Here is a 25,951-nt window from a genome sequence, read left to right on the forward strand (position 1 = left end):
CCCACAACTCCCAGAATGCATGTGGCTGTCAAAGGGCTTGCACATGGAGTCACTGATGACATGGAGTCATCCAGTAACCTCAAACAAAGTACCAATCTGTATTAAACTTAGGAGATCCTTCATCATAGCCTTGCCAGTGTCTTTCTGAAATGCTCTTTTGTTGAAGTAGTGTAATATTTTTTTTTCCTTGCACTATTTACTATAAAGCTTTCCTTAGTGACTGATATTTTGGTTGGTGTGGGAAGCTGTGGAACTTACAGTGATTACAATTCTGTCTTTTTCTCCTCGTTTTGCCTCTTTGCATGTCAGATCCTTCTCAAGGGCAGGACTCTGCCAGGACCTCTACACAGGTCCAGAGAGGGACCACTGGGCCAGTCGTGGCTGCAAGAACCGGAACCAGTCCTGGGGCGTTGGAATATGGAACGCCAGTGACGTGGAAGACTCCCGGAAGTGCACAGCTAGGTAAACACCTATCCTACTAACATAGTCGTGCAGAGTTCAAATGTTTCCTTTCACAGGTTTTGTAAATTTTCTTTAAAACTTTCCAGACTTCACAAATCTGGCAAATACTTTGAGAAAAACTGTCGTTAAATGTAAATTTTTCAAAGAAAAAAACCACAGCAAAAACACTTTTAGTGGAAACATTTTAACGTAAAACAACATGTTTACAATACATTCATTGAGCAAAAAAAAAAGGTTTGCAATAAGTTTTTTAATTTGTCAAAAGCCGAAAAACTTCACAACCTCAGCAAGGTTTAAAGACTGTAAAATTTCCAAAGTGTTGCTGAACGTTTACAGGACAATGCAAAATCTGAACTTTTACCTCCCGTATTTATTAACACCTTCGCTGCGGCGGCTCTTTCGCCGCAGCGCTAAGGGGGCAGGGGGGCCGCGCGGCGTGCCCATGCTGGTGACGGAACCGCTCCGTCACCAGCCGCGGTTGAGCTGTGCTCATGACGGAGCGGTTTTGTCATGGCCCCGCCCGCTCAATACAACGCGCCGCGCATGCGCGAAATCAGCACCGCGGAGGCGCGTCGAGGGGGCCATGACGGAACCGCTCCGTCATCAGCACAGCGCTACCGCGGCTGATGACGGAGCGGTTTCGTCATCAGCGTGGAAGGAGTTAAAACAAAACGTTAATTGAAACCGCATTTACTTTCAAATCTCTTTTGATTAGTGATTTAGAAAAAGGCTGTGAATGTGCATTTAAACAATATTTCTGGCCACCTAGCTCCAAAAGTTTAGAACTTGTTTTTTGTCTGCTTTCTATGTTTAATATGTCAATTTAAGAAATACAGGTGTCAGATTAGAGAAGTTTTGTACATAAGAAGGACTCAAGGTACTCATCTGTCTGTCCCCCCTCCATTGCCTCGCCACACCCTACTTCAATTCCTACCTTTTAGATTATTGATCAGTGGTGGCTGGCAACTCCGAGAGTGGTGCGGCAGGCAAATGGGTGGTAGCATTGTTATGCGCAGCATGCAAGGCGATATGAAATCAAGTAAAAAGCTACTTACTTTGAATGCTGCACGGCCACACGTCTTCCTTGCTCCTGTCCGCCTCCTTCTCTTGACCAGGCTCCAGCAATGGCCACAGCCAACTCCCTTAACCAATCCTGGTGCTGCTCTCTTGCTGTTAGCCAGCATGAGAGAAGCACCAGGATTGGAGGAAGAGGCTTCCCTCGGCTCTCCCAGAAGGCACTGGAGGCCTGTGCTTGCTCTCAAGCCAGCTGCCTAAGACAGCTGGGTTGAGAGGTTTAAAGTGCCTATGTCTGGCTGGCCATCACAAGACAGCCGCCAAAAAAGGAATGCGCACTTTAAACGTAAGTGCACAGGCAGCCCACCACTCCTGTCTGCTGCTGTCATTCAACAGGCCCTGCCCAGTCCTGACACTCAATTCAGGATGAGTTGATGAAACATAAAATGGTAATAAATCAACTTTATTACCTTATTTTTCCTCGCTGGGGGCATTTCAGTTGGCGGGCGATGCTCCTCCGCCCTAATGGAGGAGCCGCTCCTGATTGGCAGTCAGGGAGTCTCAGGAGAAGCGCCAGCCTGTGAAACTCTTTCATTAAGTCTTGATAACAAAAAAACACCCCTGACAGACAGCATGATACACAACTCTTTGCAAAAGCCTTTTTTAGCTTTGCACGTGTACTCTTTAGCCGTTCCCCAGGTTGTATTGGACGATGACAGAAAATACTCAGGGAGTGCAGTTGCCATTTGCACCGGTTTTGTGCTACTGGGGCACTTTGTTATTGTAGCAGCCGCTGCAAATATTTGTAAGGCCCCTTTTGTACACTTTTTGCATGCACAGTTAGTTCCTGGCCAATGGAAGGAGTTAGTTTCCTCATCTACATATGGGCGTGGCATAAAACACGTGACCAAGCCATATTATAGATACCACAACGTTCTCTCTTCTAAAACTTAGGAAATTAATTCAAATATCTGGCCACTAGTTATTAATTTAGAAAAAAAAAGCAGGAGCCAAGAGTTTTTTTGTGAAGCTGTTGTAGGTGCTGCCATGCGTCCAGGTTGCAGAATCGCAAGGCTGCCTGGTCTTGTTTCCACCTCATGCCTCTCCCTTCCACCACTCTGCATTTCCAGTCTCTTTATCTCATGAATACCAAGGCTGCCAAGTCTTGATTCCACCTCATGCTTGTTTCTTACACCACTCTGCATTTAAAGTTTCTTTTTCTCACTCTTCCGTGTTCTTTATCCTTTCTTTTTCACGTTGTCATTGTTTTCATATCTTTTTCTCCCTCCTTGTTTCTCTCTTTTCTGCCTTTCTCTCTCTTACTCAAATGTTGAAAAATAAGTCCCAACCCCAGAAATGAGTGTTAGCGACCACCCCCTGCAGCTCCGGGCACAGATTTACCACTGGTGAGTCTTCAGAGGGTGCCTTAGCCAAACAGAGGAGCAGTATTTATTTTATTTTTGGTTTTAGGGCACATACGTGCTGGACAGAGGTACAGGAAACGTGAGTTTACAGGGCCTCGCACTTACACTTACGAGAACTCAGAATGACAATGTTGAGAGAGCGCAAACTGACCTAAATGTATGAGTGCATCACACTTACCCGTAGTAAGCACAAATCATGAGGAGAAATGCCATGAGTGCTAGTAGTATCTGCAATTATATTCTGAATGTATAGCTAATGTAGAGATTTAAGTAGAAGTGGAACTAATACAGAAATGTGTGACACTATATGATTTTATTAGATGTGATTATTCCTGAATCCATGTCGTGTAGCTGCTAAAATGTAAGATGGCATGTGGTTAAACGCAGAATGTGGTAGGCCTCAGGGCCAGAGCTAGAAGGTGTTTCTTTTCACGACATAGATTGAACTAATGTTTGGTCATTGCATTAATGGGCCATGATTTATAGATGTGTTTACTGAATAATAGAATAAGAGTATTAACATGCTTTAATTAATGAAGAAGTTGAATGCTATAATTATTATGAGAAATGCTGTAGGCCTGAAATGTTTTAACATTGATTTACACGTACATGTCTGGGCCGAGAAATGTTGCGAACCTTTTTGGAAGTCTATGAGAGTTGGGTTCTTGGCTGCAGATGTCTGTCTGCCAGAGAAAAGGGAGGATCCGATTATTAATAAAATGAATAGAGGTCTGTTCAGTAGACGGCCCAGACATGGAGGAGGGTTCCGGAATGTTTTAAGGGGTATCAGCGGGCCGGAGAAGAGTCTGAGAAGCAAGGTCAACTCCAACGTATGAGGCCCAATACAAAGCAGCATGGAAAAAGCCAGAAGCTACACCACGTGAGGGGCGTCTCACGAGGGGCGTCTCAAATGTTGTTGACTGTTTTGTATTAGGGACAGCACCCCTGGGTGGAGTTAGAGCAGATGCCTGAGGACCCTTTAGAGAGCGGATGGGTAGGCAGAGAGGGGTCATGACTGGAGAACTATAGGTTTTCACCAAGAGACTAAGAGTGAGTGACTTCCCTTGGGGGTCATTCACTGCTGACACCTTTTGTTAGGTTGAGACTTGGTTAAGTAGGGATACCATCTAGAGCAGGGTAGGGACAGCCTAACCTGTGTGTTTTCCTCCAACTTAAATGAAGGAGAGATCTCAATATGCGTCAATGCTGATAGCTTTATTATTCTTAGAACTTGTGCTGGTAATTTCCGTTGCTCGTCTGAGGGCTTTCAGAGAGCACATGTATGTAGTTGGACCTGTGTATCTCGTGAATCTCATTCTGAGATGCCTGTATTTGCAGCTTATCCTAACCTTACAATAAACTTTTGAAAGCTAGAAGTTGTTTGTGATCTTTTGGAGCGGAGTCCTTTATTGGGTGAACTAACTTGGTAAGAGAGGCACTTTCTTCCTTCAATGACAGGCAACAAAGGTTCAGTCGACCAGATCGGGGTTTAGATCAATAGTGATAAGGTATCGATCAAAATCTCGCCCTTCCAGTTGGTAGCTATAGAGGATGGTTGCCTTCTTGAGGACGGTGACCTAGGCCAGGTTAGCTTACCCCAAGGCCCCTAGAGATCGATGATCGGAAGAACCGCCCGCCGAAGAAGATCCGGATGACGTGAGACAGAAAAAGCAGCAGTATCGGTCGAGAGTGAGTATAAAGGGTCATGCGTGTTAGATTGCGGTGTTTTTGTATTGTATCTATGTTGTAATGTCTGGCGGAGTTGAATGTCTGTAGAGTGACTGTGGAACAGGTTGTGAGCGCGCGCAACCGGTGGAAATCTTAAGTTCAAGGAGAGCTTAAGTGGTTCGGGTGTATCGGACACCCAGAGTAATTGTCAACTAGTGTGAAGGGGGTCATGAGGTACCATTGATCACCCGAAAGACCGAGATAGGGGGAACGTAAGAGTGAGTGCGTGAGTAACGGACGCTGGTCGGAGGTTACTGTGTGTGTAAGCAACCTATCAGAGAGACGATAGACATTTCGTCAGTTGTGTTGACAATTACATATAGACTGTGGACGTACAGTCGAGGGAAGTGACCGCTTGGTCGGAAGTAGTCATTTTTCGGTGTATGAATGGGACGCATGCATGACCGGGAGACGAGTTGAGAAAGGAGGGGTGCTGCTGCGAAGCGGAGAAAAGTGACGTCAGGAAGTGTCGCGCAGTGATTGGCTGACCGGAGAAAGACCGCGCTGTGATAGGCCAGCTAGCAAAGACGTCAGAAAGTGTCGAGCTGGGATTGGCCGACCGGAGAAAGACCGCGCTGCGATAGGCCAAGTTAGCAAAGCCGCGTTAGGATTGGTGGATTGTCATCAGGAAGTAAACAGAGTAGCGAGGCTGGATATTGTGCGCATAATTATGAAGTGTTTTAAATGGCTGAGAGCGGCGTTTAAAAAAGAGAAGCGGGGATCGGATGAAGGGGAAGAAGCCCCGCCGGAGGGTACGCCGGCTCGTTACATGGCAGTGAATGTTGGGCTGCATACGATCCTTTGGATATCAGAGTGGAGTAAGATTACGGAAGGAAATGAGGAACTGACGTTCCCGAAGTACGGGACGTTCAGATTAGAGGTGTTACATCGATTAAAATCAGTCATGACCTCAATGAGACCCTTGCCTAGACCGACCCAGTTTGAAGCCCTTGATGCATGGATTAGGGCAGCGCATGAAAAAAATATGAACAGACGACAGGAAAGGGTGAAACGATCGGTAAGGGCAGTGCAGGATGCCAGGTGGGATGCGGATGCTAAAAGATGGAGAGTGCATAACATGGAAGTAAATAAACTGTACCCAGTGTTAGAGGTGCCCGGAAATAAAAGCCCCCTAGAAGAAGATGATGAGAGCGAAACAGAGGACAGCCTGATAAACAGATTATTGACAGACAGGCCACCCCCGTATAATAGAGCAGGGGGAGAGGTCGAGCATAGTGAAAGAGAAAAGGGGGGCAATGCAGGGGAGCATGGACCGCTTCCCAGTTCAGAGTGGGATCCTGAGGCAAAGAAAGAGCTGTCCCAGCCTAGTCAGGTGCAACAGGTAGTCGGGAGGTTTGTGGTACAGAGAGCGCCGGAAACGGAGTGCGCCACATCCTACGGATTACCAGCTGCACTACAGGTACCTGTTACCATAGGTCCTATAGTATCGATATATGACCCAGAGAGAGCAAGAGGGGAAGAACGGGTACGGAAGGACGGAGAAAGAGCAGAGACGGCAAGGAGGAACGATACGATCAATTCCCCAAGTCAGATGCCGATACCCAGAGAGTGGAGCACCCCGATGCACACAGCAGGGGATCCAGGAGGGGATCCTGGGGGCCCTAGATGGCCAGTGGATCTGAGGGGATCTGGACGAAAATCCTTTCAAGAGCTAAATGAGTACATGAAGAAGTGGGATGAGGCAGTGGAGGCTCACAAGAGCATCATAGCTGCAGAAGCTGAAAGGGAAAGTCAGGACAGCAGAGCTCGGACTCACTGCGGGGCTGGGGAGAGCAGCCCGGAGTGGGACTGGAGAGAGAGAGATAGTAGGGGAGTCACCCATTGGGCCCGGAGTGGAGATAGAACGGACCTGGAAAACGGGGGCCCCGGGAGTGGAGGGGTGGCGCGCCCAATACTCAGTGAAGGGGAGAGGAGAACGCAAGAGTACAGAAACAGCTTTAAGTGTACCCACTGTGTGCCCGGCACCAGAGAACTGAATGGGAGTTGTGAGAGGTCGCACCATAGTCCCTGTGATGACGGAAACGAGCGCAGCCCAGGGAATATGGGGAACCAGGAAGGATCGTATCGGATATTGAGCGATACTAGGCAAAGGGAGAGTAGCGACCAGAGGGAAAATAACAGAGAGGCGTACGGTGAAAGGAGAGAAGCAGGAGAGAGTGGGGGTAACAGGCCCGTGTTCCATCACCTTCCAAGATCGGATGGCCGAGCATGGGACCTGGAGAGATGGGAGCAAGGGAGAGCACTCGTTAACTCTCCCGAGCCCAAACGTAGAGCACGGAGCTGGGACTTGAGAGAGACAGTGGCACCAGAAGTATGGGACTTCACTGGGGAAGAGATTGGATTGGTCAAAGGGGTGGACCCAGTGAAAATTGTAGTGAAACCGCATGCTGAGTTCCCAAGAACACCCCAATATAAATTGACTCCAGAAACGATTGCAGGCATAAAGCCCGTGATCGAGTCCATGATTAAACAGGGAATACTGAAAGAAATCGTGGGTAGTCCATGCAACTCCCCGATTATGGGTCTGCAGAAACCAAATGGGAAATTCCGGATAGTACAGGACCTTCGAAAGATTAATAGCATAGTCGTTTCGTGTTGTCCAGTGGTACCGAATCCATCAGTGATACTGTTTCAGATTCCATTCCAAGCTGAGTGGTTCACTGTGATTGATCTTTGTCAGGCTTTCTTTTCGATCCCTTTGGACGAAGAAAGCCATTTTCTTTTCGCATTTAAGCTGGAAGGTCGCGTCCTAACATGGTGTCGTATTCCTCAGGGGTATACAGAGAGCCCATCGATCTTTAACCAGCTTTTGAAGAAAAATCTTGAAAGTCTAGTGCTGCCCCAGAAGTCAGTTCTGGTCCAGTACATAGACGACCTCCTCGTGGCGTCAGAAACAGAAGAAGCTTGCAGGGAGGACTCCATTGCTTTGTTAAACCACCTAGCTGCCAATGGGCACAAGGTGTCCCCGGGAAAGTTGCAGTACTGCCTGACAGAAGTGCAGTACTTGGGACACAGAATAGAGAAAGGCAAACGAAAGGTGTCACCAGACAGGATAGAGGCGATCATGAAAATGAATGCGCCTAAGACACAGAGAGAGGTCAGGATGTTCTTAGGGATGGTGGGTTATTGCCGACAGTGGATCGCGAACTTTTCACTGAAAGCAAAGCCCTTGCAAAAACTGACGCATAAGGAGGTGAGCGATCCGGTACCATGGGACAAAGACTGTTTGATGGCATTCCTACAGCTGCGAGAGGACCTGTGTCGTGCTCCGGCATTGGGAATGCCTGATTACAATAAACCATTTTTGCTTTACTGTTGTGAGAGAGAAGGTTGCGCGTTGTCTGTGTTAGTCCAAATCCATGGGAATGCCCGTAGACCAGTTGCTTATTTCTCGGCTACTTTAGACCCAGTAGCCGCAGCGTTGCCCGGATGTCTCAAATCCGTTGCTGCAACGGGTGTCAGCATTGAGAGATGTGAAAATATCGTCATGGGGCACCCGTTAGAGGTGTGCGTGCCCCATTCTGTTGAACTGTTGATGACCAGGACCAAAACACAGCATCTGACCAACAGCAGGCTCACGCGCTATGAGCAAGTTATTCTTGCTGCAGAGAATGTGACCCTCAGGAGATGCTCTGTTTTGAATCCTGCCACCTTGATGCCACTCCCAAATGATATCGAGGATGATGATGAATGTACAGACCATGACTGCCTCGATGTGACTGAACTATGCACCAAACCCAGACCCGACATCGTAGATGAGCCACTGACCGACCCAGACGAAATTTTCTTTGTCGATGGCTCATGTGTAAGAGACGAAGTTGGGCAGTTGAGAGCAGCTTACGCTGTTTGTACAATTACTGGAGTTGTAGAAGCTGGGTGCCTGGAAGGAGTACACTCCGCTCAGGTAGCCGAGATTATTGCCTTGACACGTGCTTGCTTGGCAAGCAATCAAATTCGAGTCACCATATACACCGACAGCCAATATGGTTATGGGGTGGTTCATGATTACGGGCAGTTATGGTCTCAAAGAGGGTTCATGACCTCTTCAGGCTCTCCCATTCGCAATGGAGAGTTTGTGCGCCTGTTGTTAGAGGCGTTGCAATGTCCAGCAGGTATCGCAGTTGTAAAGTGCACCGCACATACCAGAAATGAGGACTTCGTCTCGAAAGGCAATAGATATGCCGACGAAGTCGCGCGGTATTGCGCGGAACAAGGGTACTCTTTCACAGAGGTGGAAGTGGGTGGAATAAATGTAAGGACTGAATTAGCCATGATATTGGAAACTGTTGATACTTGGGACGAACTGGCAAACATGCAAGAAAATGCTCCTGATTTTGAAAAAGAAACATGGGAAAAGGCAGGATGTGTAGTGGGTGAGTCCCATTTCTGGGTCTCAGCAGATGGCAGAGCAGTGTTGCCCAATGAGATGGTGAGCCCAATGGCCAGACACATACATGGTCCCGTACACCTAGGGAGAGACGCTATGCTGAGAGTGTTTAGACAGACTTGGTACAATCCTAAGTTTAGAATAGCAGCAGAAGCAGTGTGCCAGCGTTGTGTGACCTGTCAGCAGCTGAATGTAGGGAAAAGAACACCAGTTGCACTAAGTCACATAGGAAGGTCTGGAGGTCCATTCAATCGAATGCAGATAGATTTCATTGAAATGCCGAGGTGCAACCGCCTCCGCTATGTCCTGGTGGTTGTTTGTGTATTCTCCAGATGGGTTGAGGCATACCCTACACGTAGGTGCGACACCCTCACAGTGGCCAAGTTACTGCTTAGGGAACTCATTCCGCGCTTCGGGGTGCCGGCCTCTTTGGAATCAGATAGGGGAACGCATTTCAACAGCGAGCTTGTGAAGATGATTTGTGCGGCTCTGAACATAGATCAGAAATTGCATTGCAGTTACCGACCAGAAGCCTCAGGAATTGTGGAGCAGATCAATGGCACGATCAAAGCCAGAATTGCAAAAGTGTGTTCCTCAACGACCCTGAGTTGGCCTGACGCCCTGCCATTGGTCCTCATGAGCCTTCGTAGTACCCCAGACAGAAGAACGGGGTTGTCACCACATGAGGTGTTAATGGGGAGAGCAATGAGGCTGCCATCTGTCCCAACTACTGCACTGTTAAATATCACAGATGATATGATCCTGGACTATTGTAAGGGGCTGTCTGACGCCATTCATTCTGTGTCCCTTCAGGTGCAGGCTGCCGAGGTTCCATCGTGCCAGGGCCCGTGCCATGACCTGTACCCTGGGGACTGGGTCCTGGTGAAAAAACATGTGAGAAGAAGCTGCTTGGATGTTCGTTGGCGTGGGCCCTTCCAGATCATCCTGATCGCGAATACGGCTGTGAAGGTGGGAGGCCTGCCCAATTGGATCCACGCGTCACATACGCGAAGGGTTCCAGCACCTCGGGAAGAAACAGCTCCTCTCTCGGATAGACGTCCAGCAGAGGACCGAGAAGCCATAGAGGGGGCTAGCCAAGCTGTAGAGGTGCCAGCGGAAGCAGGGAACGAGTCTGACCAAGCTGAGGACGGTCAGTACAACAGCGAAACAGACGACGCTACAGAAGGAGAAAGTAGCTGGGAGTACGAGTCAGACACTGACAGGTCTGACAGAGAGCGAGAACAGACAAGAAGGAGAAGGAGTAGAAGGGCACGTGGAGAAGCTAATTGGCCGCAAAGAAGGAGCTCTAGCTTGAGGTCAACTCCAGAGATAACCCTTCCTCCGATATCAGAAGACTCAGACCCGGAAGAAGGTGCTCAGGGCGCTGAAGCACCGGACCGAAGAAGGTCAAGAAGAGTGCGTGTGCCTAGCAGAAGATACTCCACACCTGAGTGGACATATCTGGCGACAAATGTCTTTGAAACAGGAGACAGGGAGGATTCGAGCGGTGGTGGTGTCCAGTTCTGAGCCCATCGTCACCGTGGAAATACGACTGTTGGTACCCGGAGTCGAACAAGAAGGGTCACTAACATTCATGCTCCCCAGACCTCCCCGCCTCAGCAAGTTAAAACACATGTTTCTTTCAGAATTGCAATTCCCCGACTTTGGTACAACGATAACAGCCCATGAAGAGCACAATCTTCGTTTGGAAATACTGAACTTTGCCATCGAAGCTGCAGGCACAAACCTGATAGTAGATGCTTAAAGGACTTTGTAAATAAAGCGAGCAGAAAAAAGAAGATTACCTAGCGCCCAGGAAGCAGAGAATATTAGGGAACTTCCCTTGAGTTGATGGAGAAGGGCTAGGGTTGTCTTTATTGAACTGTTAAAGGACTTTTGCGAAGAAGGTTGTCAGCTTCCAGTTGTGTGGATTTTAAAGACAAAAAGAGTAAAAAGAGACTGTAAAGGAACGAGAAGAAAGGAACTTTGTGCCAAGATAAGAGAGAGCTATATTGTCTGACGAAATGGAAGCCGGCACCCAGAACCGCAGAGCTAAATGTATAATAGGTACACTAATAGTAGGAGTGATAATATTAATAGCTTTAGTGGTAACAATTTCTTATGTAAAGGGACATGAGGAAGAGGCGAAGGTAACTGATGTGAAATCTGTAGAAACGCTTACACCCACTGTTGCTGGTGAGAAAAGGGAAAACACTCAAGAGAAAGCGTTATTAGCTGCAGAAGCCCGCAGGTTACACGTAGATGAGTCCCAAGGAGACTTTAGGTCAAATGCTTATGCTAAACTCTTATATGAATACGTGGATGCCATGGAGGTTAAGGATTGTTACGTCTGCATGCAGTTGCCGGCGTCTGTAGATGAAGGCATTAGATATCATCACCTCCCGCTGACATATGGCATTACATGTAGCTTACTGCTTAGTATATTTTATGGGAGAGATAGTTTTGAATACTATTTCTCCAACTATGATTCAGTGTTGCCAGAAGTCCCAAATTATAAGCAGATGAACAAATGGGACTACTGGAAGAGTGAAGACAGACTGGCCAAGTTCTTTATTCCTTGGATTACCTTAGATACTTCACATGCCCGTAGAAATAACCTGACATGCAAAGTGTCAGAAGTCGAGAAGAAGTTCATAGGGCAGGTGGATGATCGTTACAGGAGACAAAAGATTTTGAAAAAATCAGGACAATGGAAAACAGATTGGACCGAGGAAGAGAAGGCACACAAGAGAAAGGGTAGTAGTGGTCCAATAGCTTTAGATAAGACGCAGAAAGGAAAGCTATGTCTTCACCGAGCCAAAACGTATTACGAAAATGTATACGTGGGAGAAGTCAGCTGTGAACATGCTTTCAATATAGAGTACTATACTAAGGATTTCCTGAAGGGAATGCAAGTGATTCCAAATGTGTATTTTGTATGTGGAAGAAATGCCTACGTGAGACTACCTGACAACTGGTATGGATCATGTTACTTAGCAATTGTCTTCCCCAAAATATATCATGCACAAGACTTAGAGATCATCGAGGGCAAGACATCATCGAGGGGAAGGAGAGATATAGGAGATGCAGAAATGGTTGGAGATGTCTTTGGAGCTATGTTCCCTCTTTTGGGACTAATCCTTAATGATGTTAAAATTAGACGACTGGCAACAGTCGTCGACAGGTTGTCTGCCAGCACTGCTCAGTCCTTAATGCTGGTAGAAGGAGAGATGCAATCGATAAGGGCTATGGTTCTTCAGAACCGTCTTGCGTTAGACGTCCTACTAGCAAAAGAGGGCGGAGTCTGTAAGGCTTTGAAGGTCCAGGAATGTTGTACCTACATTCCAGACAATTCAAAGCCCCTTGAGAAAGTTATTAGGAACATAACTGATATTCACAAGGAGATCGAAGACTTGAGTAGAGAAAATGTCTGGGAAAAGGTGGGCCACGGAATGAGTGAAGTTGGAGGGTGGATCTCCACCTTAGGCAAAAGCTTTGTGTGGTATATACTAAAACCTATCATCATAATATTGATCTGTGGGATCATACTGTGGGGATTGGTGAGGGTATTCAAATGGTACAGAGCAAGAAGGTCAGAAAGGGCCCAAAGAGAGCAGCTGCAGAGATTGGCTGCCATACAAGATAAACAGTACAGGAGTCTGAGGGCTCTGGAAGCGCAGAGACAAGTTATGCTAGCAATAACTGCAGTTTAAATGTTAGTGATGACCCCGAGAGGTCATCAAAGGGGGGAACTGAGAGAGCGCAAACTGACCTAAATGTATGAGTGCATCACACTTACCCGTAGTAAGCACAAATCATGAGGAGAAATGCCATGAGTGCTAGTAGTATCTGCAATTATATTCTGAATGTATAGCTAATGTAGAGATTTAAGTAGAAGTGGAACTAATACAGAAATGTGTGACACTATATGATTTTATTAGATGTGATTATTCCTGAATCCATGTCGTGTAGCTGCTAAAATGTAAGATGGCATGTGGTTAAACGCAGAATGTGGTAGGCCTCAGGGCCAGAGCTAGAAGGTGTTTCTTTTCACGACATAGATTGAACTAATGTTTGGTCATTGCATTAATGGGCCATGATTTATAGATGTGTTTACTGAATAATAGAATAAGAGTATTAACATGCTTTAATTAATGAAGAAGTTGAATGCTATAATTATTATGAGAAATGCTGTAGGCCTGAAATGTTTTAACATTGATTTACACGTACATGTCTGGGCCGAGAAATGTTGCGAACCTTTTTGGAAGTCTATGAGAGTTGGGTTCTTGGCTGCAGATGTCTGTCTGCCAGAGAAAAGGGAGGATCCGATTATTAATAAAATGAATAGAGGTCTGTTCAGTAGACGGCCCAGACATGGAGGAGGGTTCCGGAATGTTTTAAGGGGTATCAGCGGGCCGGAGAAGAGTCTGAGAAGCAAGGTCAACTCCAACGTATGAGGCCCAATACAAAGCAGCATGGAAAAAGCCAGAAGCTACACCACGTGAGGGGCGTCTCACGAGGGGCGTCTCAAATGTTGTTGACTGTTTTGTATTAGGGACAGCACCCCTGGGTGGAGTTAGAGCAGATGCCTGAGGACCCTTTAGAGAGCGGATGGGTAGGCAGAGAGGGGTCATGACTGGAGAACTATAGGTTTTCACCAAGAGACTAAGAGTGAGTGACTTCCCTTGGGGGTCATTCACTGCTGACACCTTTTGTTAGGTTGAGACTTGGTTAAGTAGGGATACCATCTAGAGCAGGGTAGGGACAGCCTAACCTGTGTGTTTTCCTCCAACTTAAATGAAGGAGAGATCTCAATATGCGTCAATGCTGATAGCTTTATTATTCTTAGAACTTGTGCTGGTAATTTCCGTTGCTCGTCTGAGGGCTTTCAGAGAGCACATGTATGTAGTTGGACCTGTGTATCTCGTGAATCTCATTCTGAGATGCCTGTATTTGCAGCTTATCCTAACCTTACAATAAACTTTTGAAAGCTAGAAGTTGTTTGTGATCTTTTGGAGCGGAGTCCTTTATTGGGTGAACTAACTTGGTAAGAGAGGCACTTTCTTCCTTCAATGACAGGCAACAAAGGTTCAGTCGACCAGATCGGGGTTTAGATCAATAGTGATAAGGTATCGATCAAAATCTCGCCCTTCCAATGTCATCCGCTTAATTCATTAGAGGTTCCTCTAATCCCATGATCCCTCCTGGCCCGTCATTTGTCAGTGACGCGCCAGGCTCCGTGGATCTGTTTTATAAAGTAGATCTCCGGTAAATTAGGTTTAACCGATTAAATATTTCAATCTCCTGGGATAAGTCCAGCTCCAGCCCGTTGAATGTCCTAGCTCAGAAGGAGAGGATTTCCAGAGGTCTGGAAAACCGCCAAAGTCCATCAGAAGTAGAAATAGGGAATTTTTAACCATCGGATGACCATTTGCTAGTTAAAGCGCCGTGATCAATCGAGGGAGGAAAATGAGGTCGTTTGAGTTTGAAGCTAAAGAGACCTGCACGTTTACTGTCCCTCCCAAACAACAACACTCCCCTGGATAGGGAGATGGGTGCGGGGTGGATGGATAGATGGATGGATGGATGGATGGATGAAGTTCCCACACTAATTTTAAAAGGAGGGGGCTCCACCTCCCTTAGCTGAGGTTAAAGGAGGCTTAGAGGTGTCTCTTTTATTGGGAGACTGCACCATGACACCCCTGGTTGTGCCACCGGCTTCGGGTTGCATTTTTCGGGTCTATTCGTGCATGCGTTTCATGATGTTGCATTATCCAAGTCCGGACTGGCCAACACAGGCACCAGGCTTTTTCCCAGGAGGCTGGAAGGATAAGAGGGGAGGCAGTTTTGTTACTAGCGGATATTTTTGCAGTAGTCCTGCAATATCTGTCCCCAGAAACAAAATCAGCACACCAGAATAATCCACTCAGCACTCACTTTCGTTTGCAGCCTCCCGGGCCCAGCCAGGCTTCACGTGTGCACTCAAACGCTTTTTTGTTTTGTTTTTTAAGATCCAAAATTAACTGCTTTTGAAATATGTTATGGTTTTAAAAAGCACCTACTGCAGATGTCTTTGTATATGCAGCATTTTTCAGGCAACAATATAAAGGTCAAGATTACTGGTGATTCATGTTCCTGCTGGAGAGGGATTTGTCTATTGCTGTTTGACTCGTCTAAGGTAGCGCAGAGGGTTAATATGCATGCGGCAAAGAAAGTGTATCACACGGATGTATGACATTACAACGCATGCTTTTACATCGCTTCCCTTTACAACGCAAGTATTACAACGCAGTCCATTACAACGCATAGTGCTTTTGGGCGCTGGATAGTGAATAGTTTAATTTACTATTCCAACTCCAGTCCCCGTGGACACTAGGGAAGGTTATTGGATAGTAAATTAACCTATTCCCTATCCTAGAGCGCCCCCCCAGAGCAATGCGTTGTAATAGTTTGCGTTGTCATGGTTGCGTTGTAAAGGCTCTGCGATGTCAAAGTTGCGTTGTAAGTGTTGTTCACCGTATCACACATATCATAGAACTCTATTTTAAGTGGATAGTTTAGGGGGTTACTGCTTTTGTCACAGAGATCCTTTTGTTACTGTGTAGTTCATAAGCTACAGTCATAATCTAGCACAGTGAGCTATGAACTGTCATCAAAGAGCTGCATGCAAAATGCATGGAACAGGTTATAAGTCATATAATTTGTCGAGTCTTTCATTATCCTAATGTTGCTAAAAGGGGTTTGTTCGGGCAGAAATAAATTCTTATTAGCAAAATAAACCCTAACCACTGTGTTGCGTTCTAAATCCTGAGTTTGTGCTTCTCCAGACCAAGCACCCTTAACAAACGTCACGGTTTTTGACGTGGTGGTGGCCCGTGTTGTTACTGGAGGTTGGTTTTGCAGCAGTGCTGCAAAATCGTCCCCCAGTAACAACAGCAGCAAGCAAGCATTTCCAGCCTCCCGGGGCCAGGTAGTGCTTCCCCAGGGGCTGGTCTGACAAACTTCGAAGGGCTGCTTTGGGTTCCCAGTCCGGTCCAGTGGTGTAACACAGGCCCTGCAGCCCCGCGGTGCGGGGGGCCCTCAAGCTAAGAGGGGCCCCTTTTACACAGTACTCTGGCCAGAGATCTCCTGATTGAGTCAGGAGGGGCCCCATCCTCGTGCCTTGCAGGGGGGCCCCCTCACGTTTCGTATGCCAGTTGGCCGGTGGTACCGCTCTTTCCCCAAGGTGAGTACTGGTACTCTGATGGGCAGCATGGCAGGCTCAGGGTTGGTATGTCTACCAGGGCAGGACAGGTGGCGCTTCGCTGCAGCGCAGACTGTGAGCCCACCGAGCCTCCATAGAGGCGGAGGTGTTTCTGAAGACTCACCCCCCCCCCTCCGTCATTACCAGTGTAGGGTCTAACTAGGCCCTGCACAGTCAATCACACTATGCGTCTTGTGGCAGCCAATGCATCCTGAGGAAGTGACGCGGGTGACTTCCTGTTGCCAGGTAGAGTTGGGAAGGTTGTGAACAGAGCTAGTAGAAGCAGGTTCAACACAAAGGGGCACAATGGATCCTTCTCCACCTGGTGGAATGTATTTTTTGTAAAACGGAAACCTATCACCTGCCAGACAAAACAAATTCATTCCTAAAATGTAAATGTACTAAGCAGATTGAATGCAGTGCTTGGGTGACCGAATGTGTGCGTGCCTGTAGTGTGTGCTTGCATACATGAGGTGTGTGTGTCTCCAGTGCCCACCAGTATTAAAATACTGCCAGCGCCCCCACACAGCCCGCACGCCCAGCTCTGCAAACCATGTGCCAGCATTCTGCAGATAGTAACCTACAAAGGTAGGGAAAGGGAGAGGCCGCTCTGGGGATGGTGGACCATGGAGCTGGGTGGTGGTGGGTGCCAACTGGAGGCTCTGACAGCATTACAGCAAGGTAGAGTTGTCACAGTGGGGCCGATTCACAGAACTAACTTAAGACAAAATCCTAAACTTACTACTTTTGGTATTCACAGAAGTTAGGATTTAGTCTTAAGTTTGTCTTAAAACAGACTTAAGACAGACTTAAGACAGACTTAAGACAAAATCCTAACTTAAGTCTGTCTTAAGTCTGTCTTAAGAGAAACTTAAGACAAAATCCTAACTTCTGTGAATACCAAAAGTAGTAAATTTAGGATTTTGTCTTCAGTTAGTTCTGTGAATCGGGCCCAATATTCAGGAGTAGTGCGCTTCAACACCCCATCAGGGGTAACAAGCGCTATATAAATACAAATCTTTTTTCCTCTTCTATCCTTATGTTCTCCTTCCAAATCCAAATAAGTGACTAACCTATCCACCACTTTAATTACTTGCATGTTTCACCATACTAATTCACCACTATTCCTTTATGGGTTCTGGAGTGCCGTGCTGCTCGCCAGAAAAGCGCTTCAAGACCCATCAGGGGTAACAAGTGCTATATGAATGCAAATCTTTCTTCCTCTTTTATCCGTCCACTAACCTTCTCACTCCAAATAAAGGACTAATATCCACCACTGAAATTACTTCATATTTCACCATATTAATTCACCACTAATCCTTTATGGGCTTCCGGAGTAGCGTGCGTCAACACCCCATCAGGGGTAACCAGCGCCATATAAATACAAACCTTTGTCCTCCTCTATCCTTCTGCTATCCTTCCAAATCCAAATAACTGACTAACCTATCCACCACTTAAAATGTACTTGCATTATTTCACTATACTAATTCAACACTAATTCTCTATGGGACCCGGAGTAGCGTGCTACCCGCCGAAAAAGCACTTCAACGCCTCGTCAGGGGTAGTAAGCGCAATATAAATGCAATTACAATACAATACAATACAGGGCAGGATCCAGTGGGGTGGGTGGTGCCATCGGGGCGGTTGAAGGACCATGAGATGTTTAAAGAAGGAAGTGAAGTAACTAGAAGGGAAATGGCTGTCCTTGTGAGGGTGCAGATGCTTGTATCCGTGTGGTCTGATGAGCGTTGTCTCGTGGAATACAATTTGCCTGTGGGCCCTTGGTAGCCCCAAGCCTCTCTTTGCCCGGCCTGCACAAGCCCATTAACGCCGGAGCACCGCCCCCCGCTACCCATGCAGCGCATGTGAACTGGTCCAAAGTGAAGAGGGCGCCATTTTGTCCAGCTTGCATCGAAGGCCCTGCCGGTGTTGTACTTCCATCCGGAGCAGGCCCGCGTTGTGGCTGCCCCTGTGCACCGAAGTAGAATCAGGAAGCCTTGTGCTGTGTGAAGTAAAGGTGCACGCGCTACACATGACATGCACACACTCATGGGCTGCCTGTGGTCAGGTCACCCTGATTGCGTCATGGTGTGTGTGTGTAGACCAGGCATGCAACGCCCATTGGGCTCAAAAGGCTTCAGCCCCCCCCCCCCCCGTCATGTGTGGCAGCCGGGCCGAGACCGCTTCCCGGGCACACACACAGCCGCACCCGAGCACTTCACAGGTCTTTAAAAGACCATTTACTTGCTTATGAGGCTTTGTAGTGTTTTCACCCCCTTCTTACAGCCCTTGCATCTCCATTCTGCACATTGCTGGAAGAATCAACCCCCCCCCCGCCCCGAAGTTTTTTGTAGCCCAACAGCCCCCCTTCCCCCCTTCTGAAATTTGTCTCTAGTTGCGCCTCTGCTTGTTACTCCAGAGCCCCAGCATGGAGGCGGGTGCGTCATGCAACAAGTGGGGGGCATTCTTCAGAACCGCCTCCTAACCACCTCCCCCCACACAATCGACAAAGGTGAGAATTTCACCTGTATCCTTGGGTAAAAGTCAGTTTATAAGGAGACACATCATTATGTGTACTTTTACATAATGTAATGGGCGTGGCCACCTCTAACGACATATGCTGGGCAGCAACTCTGCAACAATAGAGCTTTCATTCTGTTGCAAAATAAATGACACGTCCTTGCACGTGTGACACGACGCCACTGTGGGTGTTATCCTCACTCGTAAGATGCACGTTATGTTCTCTTCTTTGTTGTGTAAAGTGCTTGCATTCATACTTTTAATATAAGATGTTACACTTACCCAATTTACATGGTACTCAATTTGCCAACCTTTGCTCTGGAGCCAATTGAATGTTTGCAGCTTAAATCCGAGGCTCACTTGGGTCAGTACCTGCACTTACTGTTTCTCATTGAAAGCACCGCCTGGCGTCGCTTCCTGTGGTGCTCACTGCCTGGCGTCACTTCACTGCCTGGCGTCGCTTCCTGTGGTGCTCACTGCCTGGCGTCACTTCCTGTGGTGCTCACTGCCTGGCGTCACTTCCTGTGGTGCTCACTGCCTGGCGTCACTTCCGGTGGTGCTCACTGCCTGGCGTCACTTCCTGTGGTGCTCACTGCCTGGCGTCACTTCCTGCGGTGCTCATTGCCTGGCGTCACTTTCTGTGGTTCTCACTGCCAGGCGTCACTTCCGGTGGTGCTCACTGCCTGGCGTCACTTCCTGTGGTGCTCACTGCCTGGCGTCACTTCCTGTGGTGCTCACTGCCTTTACACATGCTTTAGCGCGTTTGCTCTGCAGAAAGTGATGGTCGGTTTGGCAGAAGAATAACTGGCAGTCCCTCCTGTAAGTTCCCAGTACTGGGAAGGTCCAGCCTCATTTTCTCAACTTTGAGGAAGCAGGAGCCTCCTTTCCTCACCTTTGAGGAAGCAGGAGCCTCCTTTCCTCACCTTTGAGGAAGCAGGAGCCTCCTTTCCTCACCTTTGAGGAAGCAGGGGCCTCTTGTTCTCACCTTTGAGGGCGCAGGGCCTCTTGTTCTCACCTTTGAGGATGTAGGGGCCTCTTTTTCTCACCTTTGACGAAGCAGGAGCCTCCTTTCCTCACCTTTGAGGGTGCAGGGGCCTCTCTCTCTCACCTTTGAGGGCGCAGGGCCTCTTGTTCTCACCTTTGAGGGTGTAGGGGCCTCTTTTTCTCACCTTTGAGGACGATGGGGCCTTTTTTTCTCACCTTTGAGGATGCAGGGGCCTCTTTTTCTCACCTTTGAGGATGCAGAGGCCTCCTTTCCTCACCTTTGAGAAAGCAGAAGCCTTTCATCCTCACAATTGAGGATACATGGGCCTCATTTTCTCACCCTTGAGGATGCAGGGGCTTCTTTTTTCACGCCTTTCAGGATGCAGGAGCCTTTTGTTCTCATCTTTGAGAATGTACGGAACTTCTTTTTCACACTTTTCAGGATGCAGGGACCTCTTGTTCTCACCCTTGAGGATGCAGGGAAGGGATGGTAAGAGGCATGGCTGAGTTCATGGATCACCCATGGAGGTATCACTTGGATCTCCCCTGAAGTGAGTAGTGTCCCGGCTCGAAGACGGGTGGATGATGCGGACTGCTCCAAACGTTACTCCTTGAGGACGCGAGCAGTGAAGGAGTGAGGACCGCATTGGCCTCATGCTCGGTTGGGGTTCCCCTTTCTGTGTACCGCAAAGACAGCTGAGATGATGTCTCCGAGCCCAAGTAGAGGCTGTTGGACGACTCAAGGTCTCCGAAGAAGACTGAAACGACGACGAAGGCTCGGTGAAGGAGTGACCGAAAAGAGATGATTCTACAAATAATCATCAAGTGAAAGAGGCCATGATTAATAATTAAAGGCAGCCAGCCGTAGGTGCCCAGAAGGCACAGTGAAACCCCATTGGGTCCCGTCACAGTGATCTCCACAAACAGGGAGATCCTTTGTGTCCCTGTGATCTGATAGACAGGCGGCCATCCAACCAGCCCTCGGAGAGTACTTAAGGATCCGAGCCACCACAGTTGGCACTAGCTGCAGGCCAGCAACATCCAAGCAAAATCCACCAATTGATGGTCCACTTCCTGGAGCACACCGAGCCCCAGACCACCACGAGTCTGTTTATAATCCAGTTGCAGTCCCTCCTGCCCTAATGCATCCTCTTGTTGATGTCCCAGCGTCATACCAGCATAGAATGGTTCCAATTCCAAAAGCCTAACTTCTGGAGCCAGAGCCCCAGTAATTCTACTCACAATGGCCTTTGAAGATACGATCGAGTCAAAAGGCCACCTTTGAAAAGCATGAGCCCTGTCTGACATCTTACCCAGGAAGGTTTGATCACTCTATTTAGTGGGGCCAAGACCCTGTCCCCTTGGAATGCGGGTGTCAATCCAACCCCACATACCTGTCCGAGAGGTCCCTCAGAGTCAGATGTCTGCAGTTTTCATTGAGCCCCTAGTTTATGGCCTTCGATCAGGAATGCACAGATTTAGCTGCCCCCCCCCAGCACCCAGATGTGAAGTGGAGATAGATCGACACACACAGCCACGAGCATCGAAGTGCCCACTTTCCCAAAGTGATATTTCTACACACGTAATGTTGAATCCACTCCCACTACTGGAGAGGATTCGCCATTACAATTACATTACTGCTACTAGTATGCTGCAAATAGGACATACTGCTCAATAACCTTTTCCTACATTCCACCATGCTAATCAAATGTGAGAAGCCGGTCCCATTCGGTGCCATTCACGATTCTTGCATGAAATGCACACATGTCCTACCTCTTCCAGACACCGCACCCTGTCCACAGGGAGAACTCGATATAGCAAGAGGCATTCAGAACCTTGCCACATAGCTTTTTAAATACCAAGCCGAGTAAAAGTAGTCCGTGTACGCAGGTTCTACCAGGGAAAACCTGTGGCCCGATCGATGAGCTACTTGCGTGGCTGGCGCAACCAGTGCAGCAGGCCCACGGAGGAACATTTGAGTTACATGCCCTGGGTATATGTCTTACCCCTTGACATGTGATTTACAGCTAACTCGAATCAGCCAATCATGTATACACCAATCACCAGTATGTATATGACAAGCACAGCGCTTTGGCACCGAATGGCAGTGTCAAAAGCACTCAAAGTCCTAAGGCTGACACCTAGATCAGCGGAGAGCTGAAAGAGAGAAAAGCAAAAAGTTGAATAACGCACCCTAGAAACTCCATTTTCAACAAGCACCAGCTACATGACACAAGGTCACACACATTATTTATAGTTCTGGGGAGATTACCTGATTTGCTCAAAATCACAGGATGTTGGCCAGTGCCGAGACTCGAACCTGGTTCCCCAGTTCCGCAAGCAGTAGATCTAACTGTAACGCCATATCCTGGGTAGTGGAAGCGAGGCAGGCAGAAGCCACAGGAAAGCTCGGCTCGTTATGGGCTTGAGGTTCCAAAAGGACCTTGAGCTTAGTCAGAGCCAGGCTTCAGGCTCCAGCTAGGCTTGTGCTCTCATTGACTTGCCCACCTCTACTCATTACCACAGTTTTCCCCTAACCGAGACATGAAGACCGCCAACGATGTTGGAGGACAGGGTGTGGCATAACGACCAGACCTGCCGACTACGGAGACGGGGATGCAGGGTCGATGCTCGGCTTTGGCTTAATATCCTGTGAATTTGGGCAAATCTCTTAATATCCCCGGGCCGATAAATAACCTTGCGTAATGCAACTGATGCTTCTGTGTAGCGCTTGGCCTTCAGCCTATGGACAGCGCCTAGAGACCCTCATGGGTGATTAGCCGCGCTTTACAAATCCAAGTATTATTATTATTCATCTGCCGTAGCAAACCAGCCCCTGTGGAGATGCAAAGACCCCCAGAGGTGTGGAAGTAATCAGTGGCCGAAACATTCCCCTTAGAATTGACACTGTCAGTCACACCTGATAGAAAAATCAAGACAACCACAGCTGTGAGATTCATCTGTGGCCCACCCCCTCCAGACTTGAGTCTGTCTGTCAGAGTGTGACTCTCTGCTACAGACACGAAGGCCCCAGAGCTGGAACCAAAGCTGACCCGATGAAGTCCTACTGCCTGCAGAGACCCCCAGAGCTGTGCTGTCCATCAGTGGCGCCAGCCCTGCCCTGCCCCCATGCTCCCCGCTGCCTTGTCTCTGGGCCTCAGTTCTTGTTCAGACAACTTCCGGTGGAGTCCCCCAGAGCCCGCCCCCACACGTCCATCACTTGAATATGCTGCCTCGCCGCTCAGAGTTGACGAAATAAGCATGAAATATGGAGCCCAGCTCTGCATTTAAACAGATGTGGCCCCCAGCCCCCTCCTCCCAGGGGCAACGAAAGCTGCTTTCAATTAGAAGCCGCTGGCGAACAGATCAGAAACTGTGATAATAACAAAGCAGCCCGGGGAACAGAGAGGAAAACGACGTGCATTAGGAAAATAAGCCTCTCTAGCGTATAAAATATATATAAAATAGAATAAAACACAGCCAGCAGACCTGAACTGGTGCCAGGAAAATCCGGCTTTAGCTTTCTTTTCCTGTCTTTTTGTTCTACAACTGATGTCTACATTTTAGAACTCAGGCGACCAACTAGGTAAGAAACTTTGAGTAAATACGGGGAGCTGCAAAAACACAAAAAACAACAAAAATGTTTTTGTACTCCTGAGGAGGGTGTATATGAGATCTGTGGGAGGCGGGATCTGAAGATGGTGAAAGGTAAGGAGTGAGAAGAGGGGGCGGAGTAAAGAAGAGAGAGGGGTGGATGAGACCAAAGAAGGTAGGGGTGAGGAAGAGAGGTAGGCGAGATTAGAAAGGGCGCGAACGAGCGCTTGGGTGAAGAATGGGAGAAGAGGAGAGTAGACGAGAGAGCAGGGAAAGAGAGGGGAGAGCAGAGGAGGTGATGAAGCGTAGAAGAGAAACGTAATGCGCCAGAATCTCAAAAAAAGTACGCGGTGCTGCTGCACCACATTAACATAAGCCCATCATTGGCTTGTCTCGCTCAGCGCTCAGGACCGCAAAACTCAAATCATCAAATGCCCAGAATATTCTGGATAAAATGTTAAATTGCAAACACAGATACACGGTAACCAACTGGCTCAAACTTTAAAGAGGAGTTAAACCATTTGTACCAGAAGCGGGTTTGTAAACGGTGGTGCTGTGGTGGTCCCGCAATGTTGAGGCTTGTCAGTGGAGCTGCGACACCCCTAGGTATTGACAACTTACCCCTGCGTCAGGTGAAGGCACCACGCATGGTGCTTGAAGACTCCTCACAGGTGTAAAGCGCTTTGACCACATCACCCCCATATTCACAAATTCCCACTGCTTCCTGGTTGAAGCAAGAAGAAGGTTCAGGGACGGCTCCATCAGACACAAAGGCGTGTACCGTGGGACCGCACAACCCCTGGTGCAGAAACTGACCGCTCCAGGGGCTGTCGCGGTGTTCGGAGCACGGAGTCCACGCTCCTACACCCACCGCGGTCCAAGGAAGCAGCTGGTAACTGTTCTCAGGAAGCACCCCTCGAACATACAACTGGATAACGTCCACATCACACACTGACCTCTCGTTTGAGATATTCAGGCGGATCTAAAACATAAGAGTCTGCCTATAGTTCCCTGAGTTGTCCACAGGGCTAGAGTTTGCTGCAGTAAAAAACCTGTGGCAAGCGATCACGCTTCCACTTATCTTTGTTTTTCCCACCATCAATTATGTTATGTTGTAGAATCCTCTGTAAATAGAATTTGTACTTTTTTTTTACAGCATCATTTTACTCCCTGAACGTGATTTATAATGAATTAAGATACTTTATGATATTTTTTTCTGATGCCTATTCATATGTAATTTCTTGTTATATTCATTTAAAGTGCCCTGACACGCTTGGGTCTGATGTACACATCATAAAACCATAAAATACCTAAACAAATACCTGCATGTCAAGGTGTCAAGGTCAGCTGCTCCAGTAGAGAATGCTGACATACTGGCAGAGAACTCAGAAAGTGTGGAATTCCCACCACCTGTGTAATGGAGGATGCTCCCCTGACACCACTCCTGTCTAAGGCTCAAACTACCCTAGGACAGTCCGCTGACCGGCTTACCAGCCTGGTGGCGAGCCCTCACTCATTCCGGTTGTTTGAGGGACCTGTCACAGTTGGTTACGGGTGTTGTGGTTTGCTCTATTCCTTTGAAACCTGTAGCAGCTGATTGCTGGTGGTGTTGTGGTTTGTGGTGTTTCTTTAAGAGACCTATCGCAGCTGGTTGCTGGTGGTGGTTTAGTTGGTGATGTTCCTTGGAGGGACCTGTTGGAATTGTTGGTGTTGTAGTTCATGCTGTTCCTTTGAAGGACCTGTTGCAGCTGGTTGCTGGTGGTGTTGTGATTCGTGGTGTTCCTTTTGAAGGACCTGTTGCAGCTGGTTGCTGGTGGTGTTGTGATTCGTGGTGTTCCTTTGAGATGCATGTCACAGCTGGTTACTGCTGTTGTTGTGCTTCGTACTGTTCCTTTGGGATCAGTCACAGCTGGTTTCTGGAGGTGTTGTGGTTAGAGGTGTTCTTTTGAGAAACTTATCATAGCTTGTTGCCGCTGGTGTTGTGGTTCGTGATGTTCTATTGGGGGACCTGTACCGGCTGAATGCTGTTGTGATGAAGTTTCTTCTGTTACGTTGATGATCCGTTGCTGAGGTTTGCTGGTGGTGTTGTGGTTCTTGTTGTTCCTTTGAAATACCAGTTGCAGATTGTTAGTGGTGGGTTGTAGTTTGTGCTGTTCCTTTGAGATACCCATCGTAGCTGGTTTCTGGTGGTTTTGAGGTTCGTACTGTTCCTTGGAGGGACCTGTCGCAGATGGTTTCTGGTAGTGTTAGAGCTCGCTCTGTTCCTTTGACATCCTGTCGCAGGTGGTAGTTGTTGGTGTTGTGGTTCATCTGCTCCTTTGAGGGCCCTGTTGGTGTTGTGGTACGTGATGTTCCATTGAGGGACCTATCACAGCTAATCACTATGGTGTTGGGGTTTGCACTGTTCTTTTGGTGGACCTGGCGTGGCTGGTTGCTGGTGGTGTGGTTTCACGCTGCTCCATAGACGGACCTGTACCACCTGATTGCTGTTGGTGTTGTAGGTTCTTCTGTTCCGTTGATGATCCGTCGCAGGGGATTGCTGGTGGTGTTGTGGTTCATGCTGTTCATTTGAGT

The 25,951-nt window shown here is 48.0% G+C and overlaps 1 protein-coding gene across 1 annotated transcript in view; it reads left to right on the forward strand.

Annotated features, from left to right (window-relative positions):
• The window catches only part of PRRT3 (proline rich transmembrane protein 3), a 241,363-nt gene that overhangs the window by 182,300 nt on the left and 33,112 nt on the right, over positions 1 to 25,951 (forward strand). Inside the window, exon 3 of the mRNA XM_078661836.1 lies at positions 310 to 462. Within this exon, the coding sequence (XP_078517962.1) occupies positions 310 to 462 (153 nt within the window). The remainder of the gene's footprint in view (positions 1 to 309; positions 463 to 25,951) is intronic.

Source organism: Lissotriton helveticus, chromosome 9 (assembly GCF_964261635.1).
Source record: "Lissotriton helveticus chromosome 9, aLisHel1.1, whole genome shotgun sequence".
NCBI classification, from domain to species: Eukaryota; Metazoa; Chordata; class Amphibia; order Caudata; family Salamandridae; genus Lissotriton; species Lissotriton helveticus.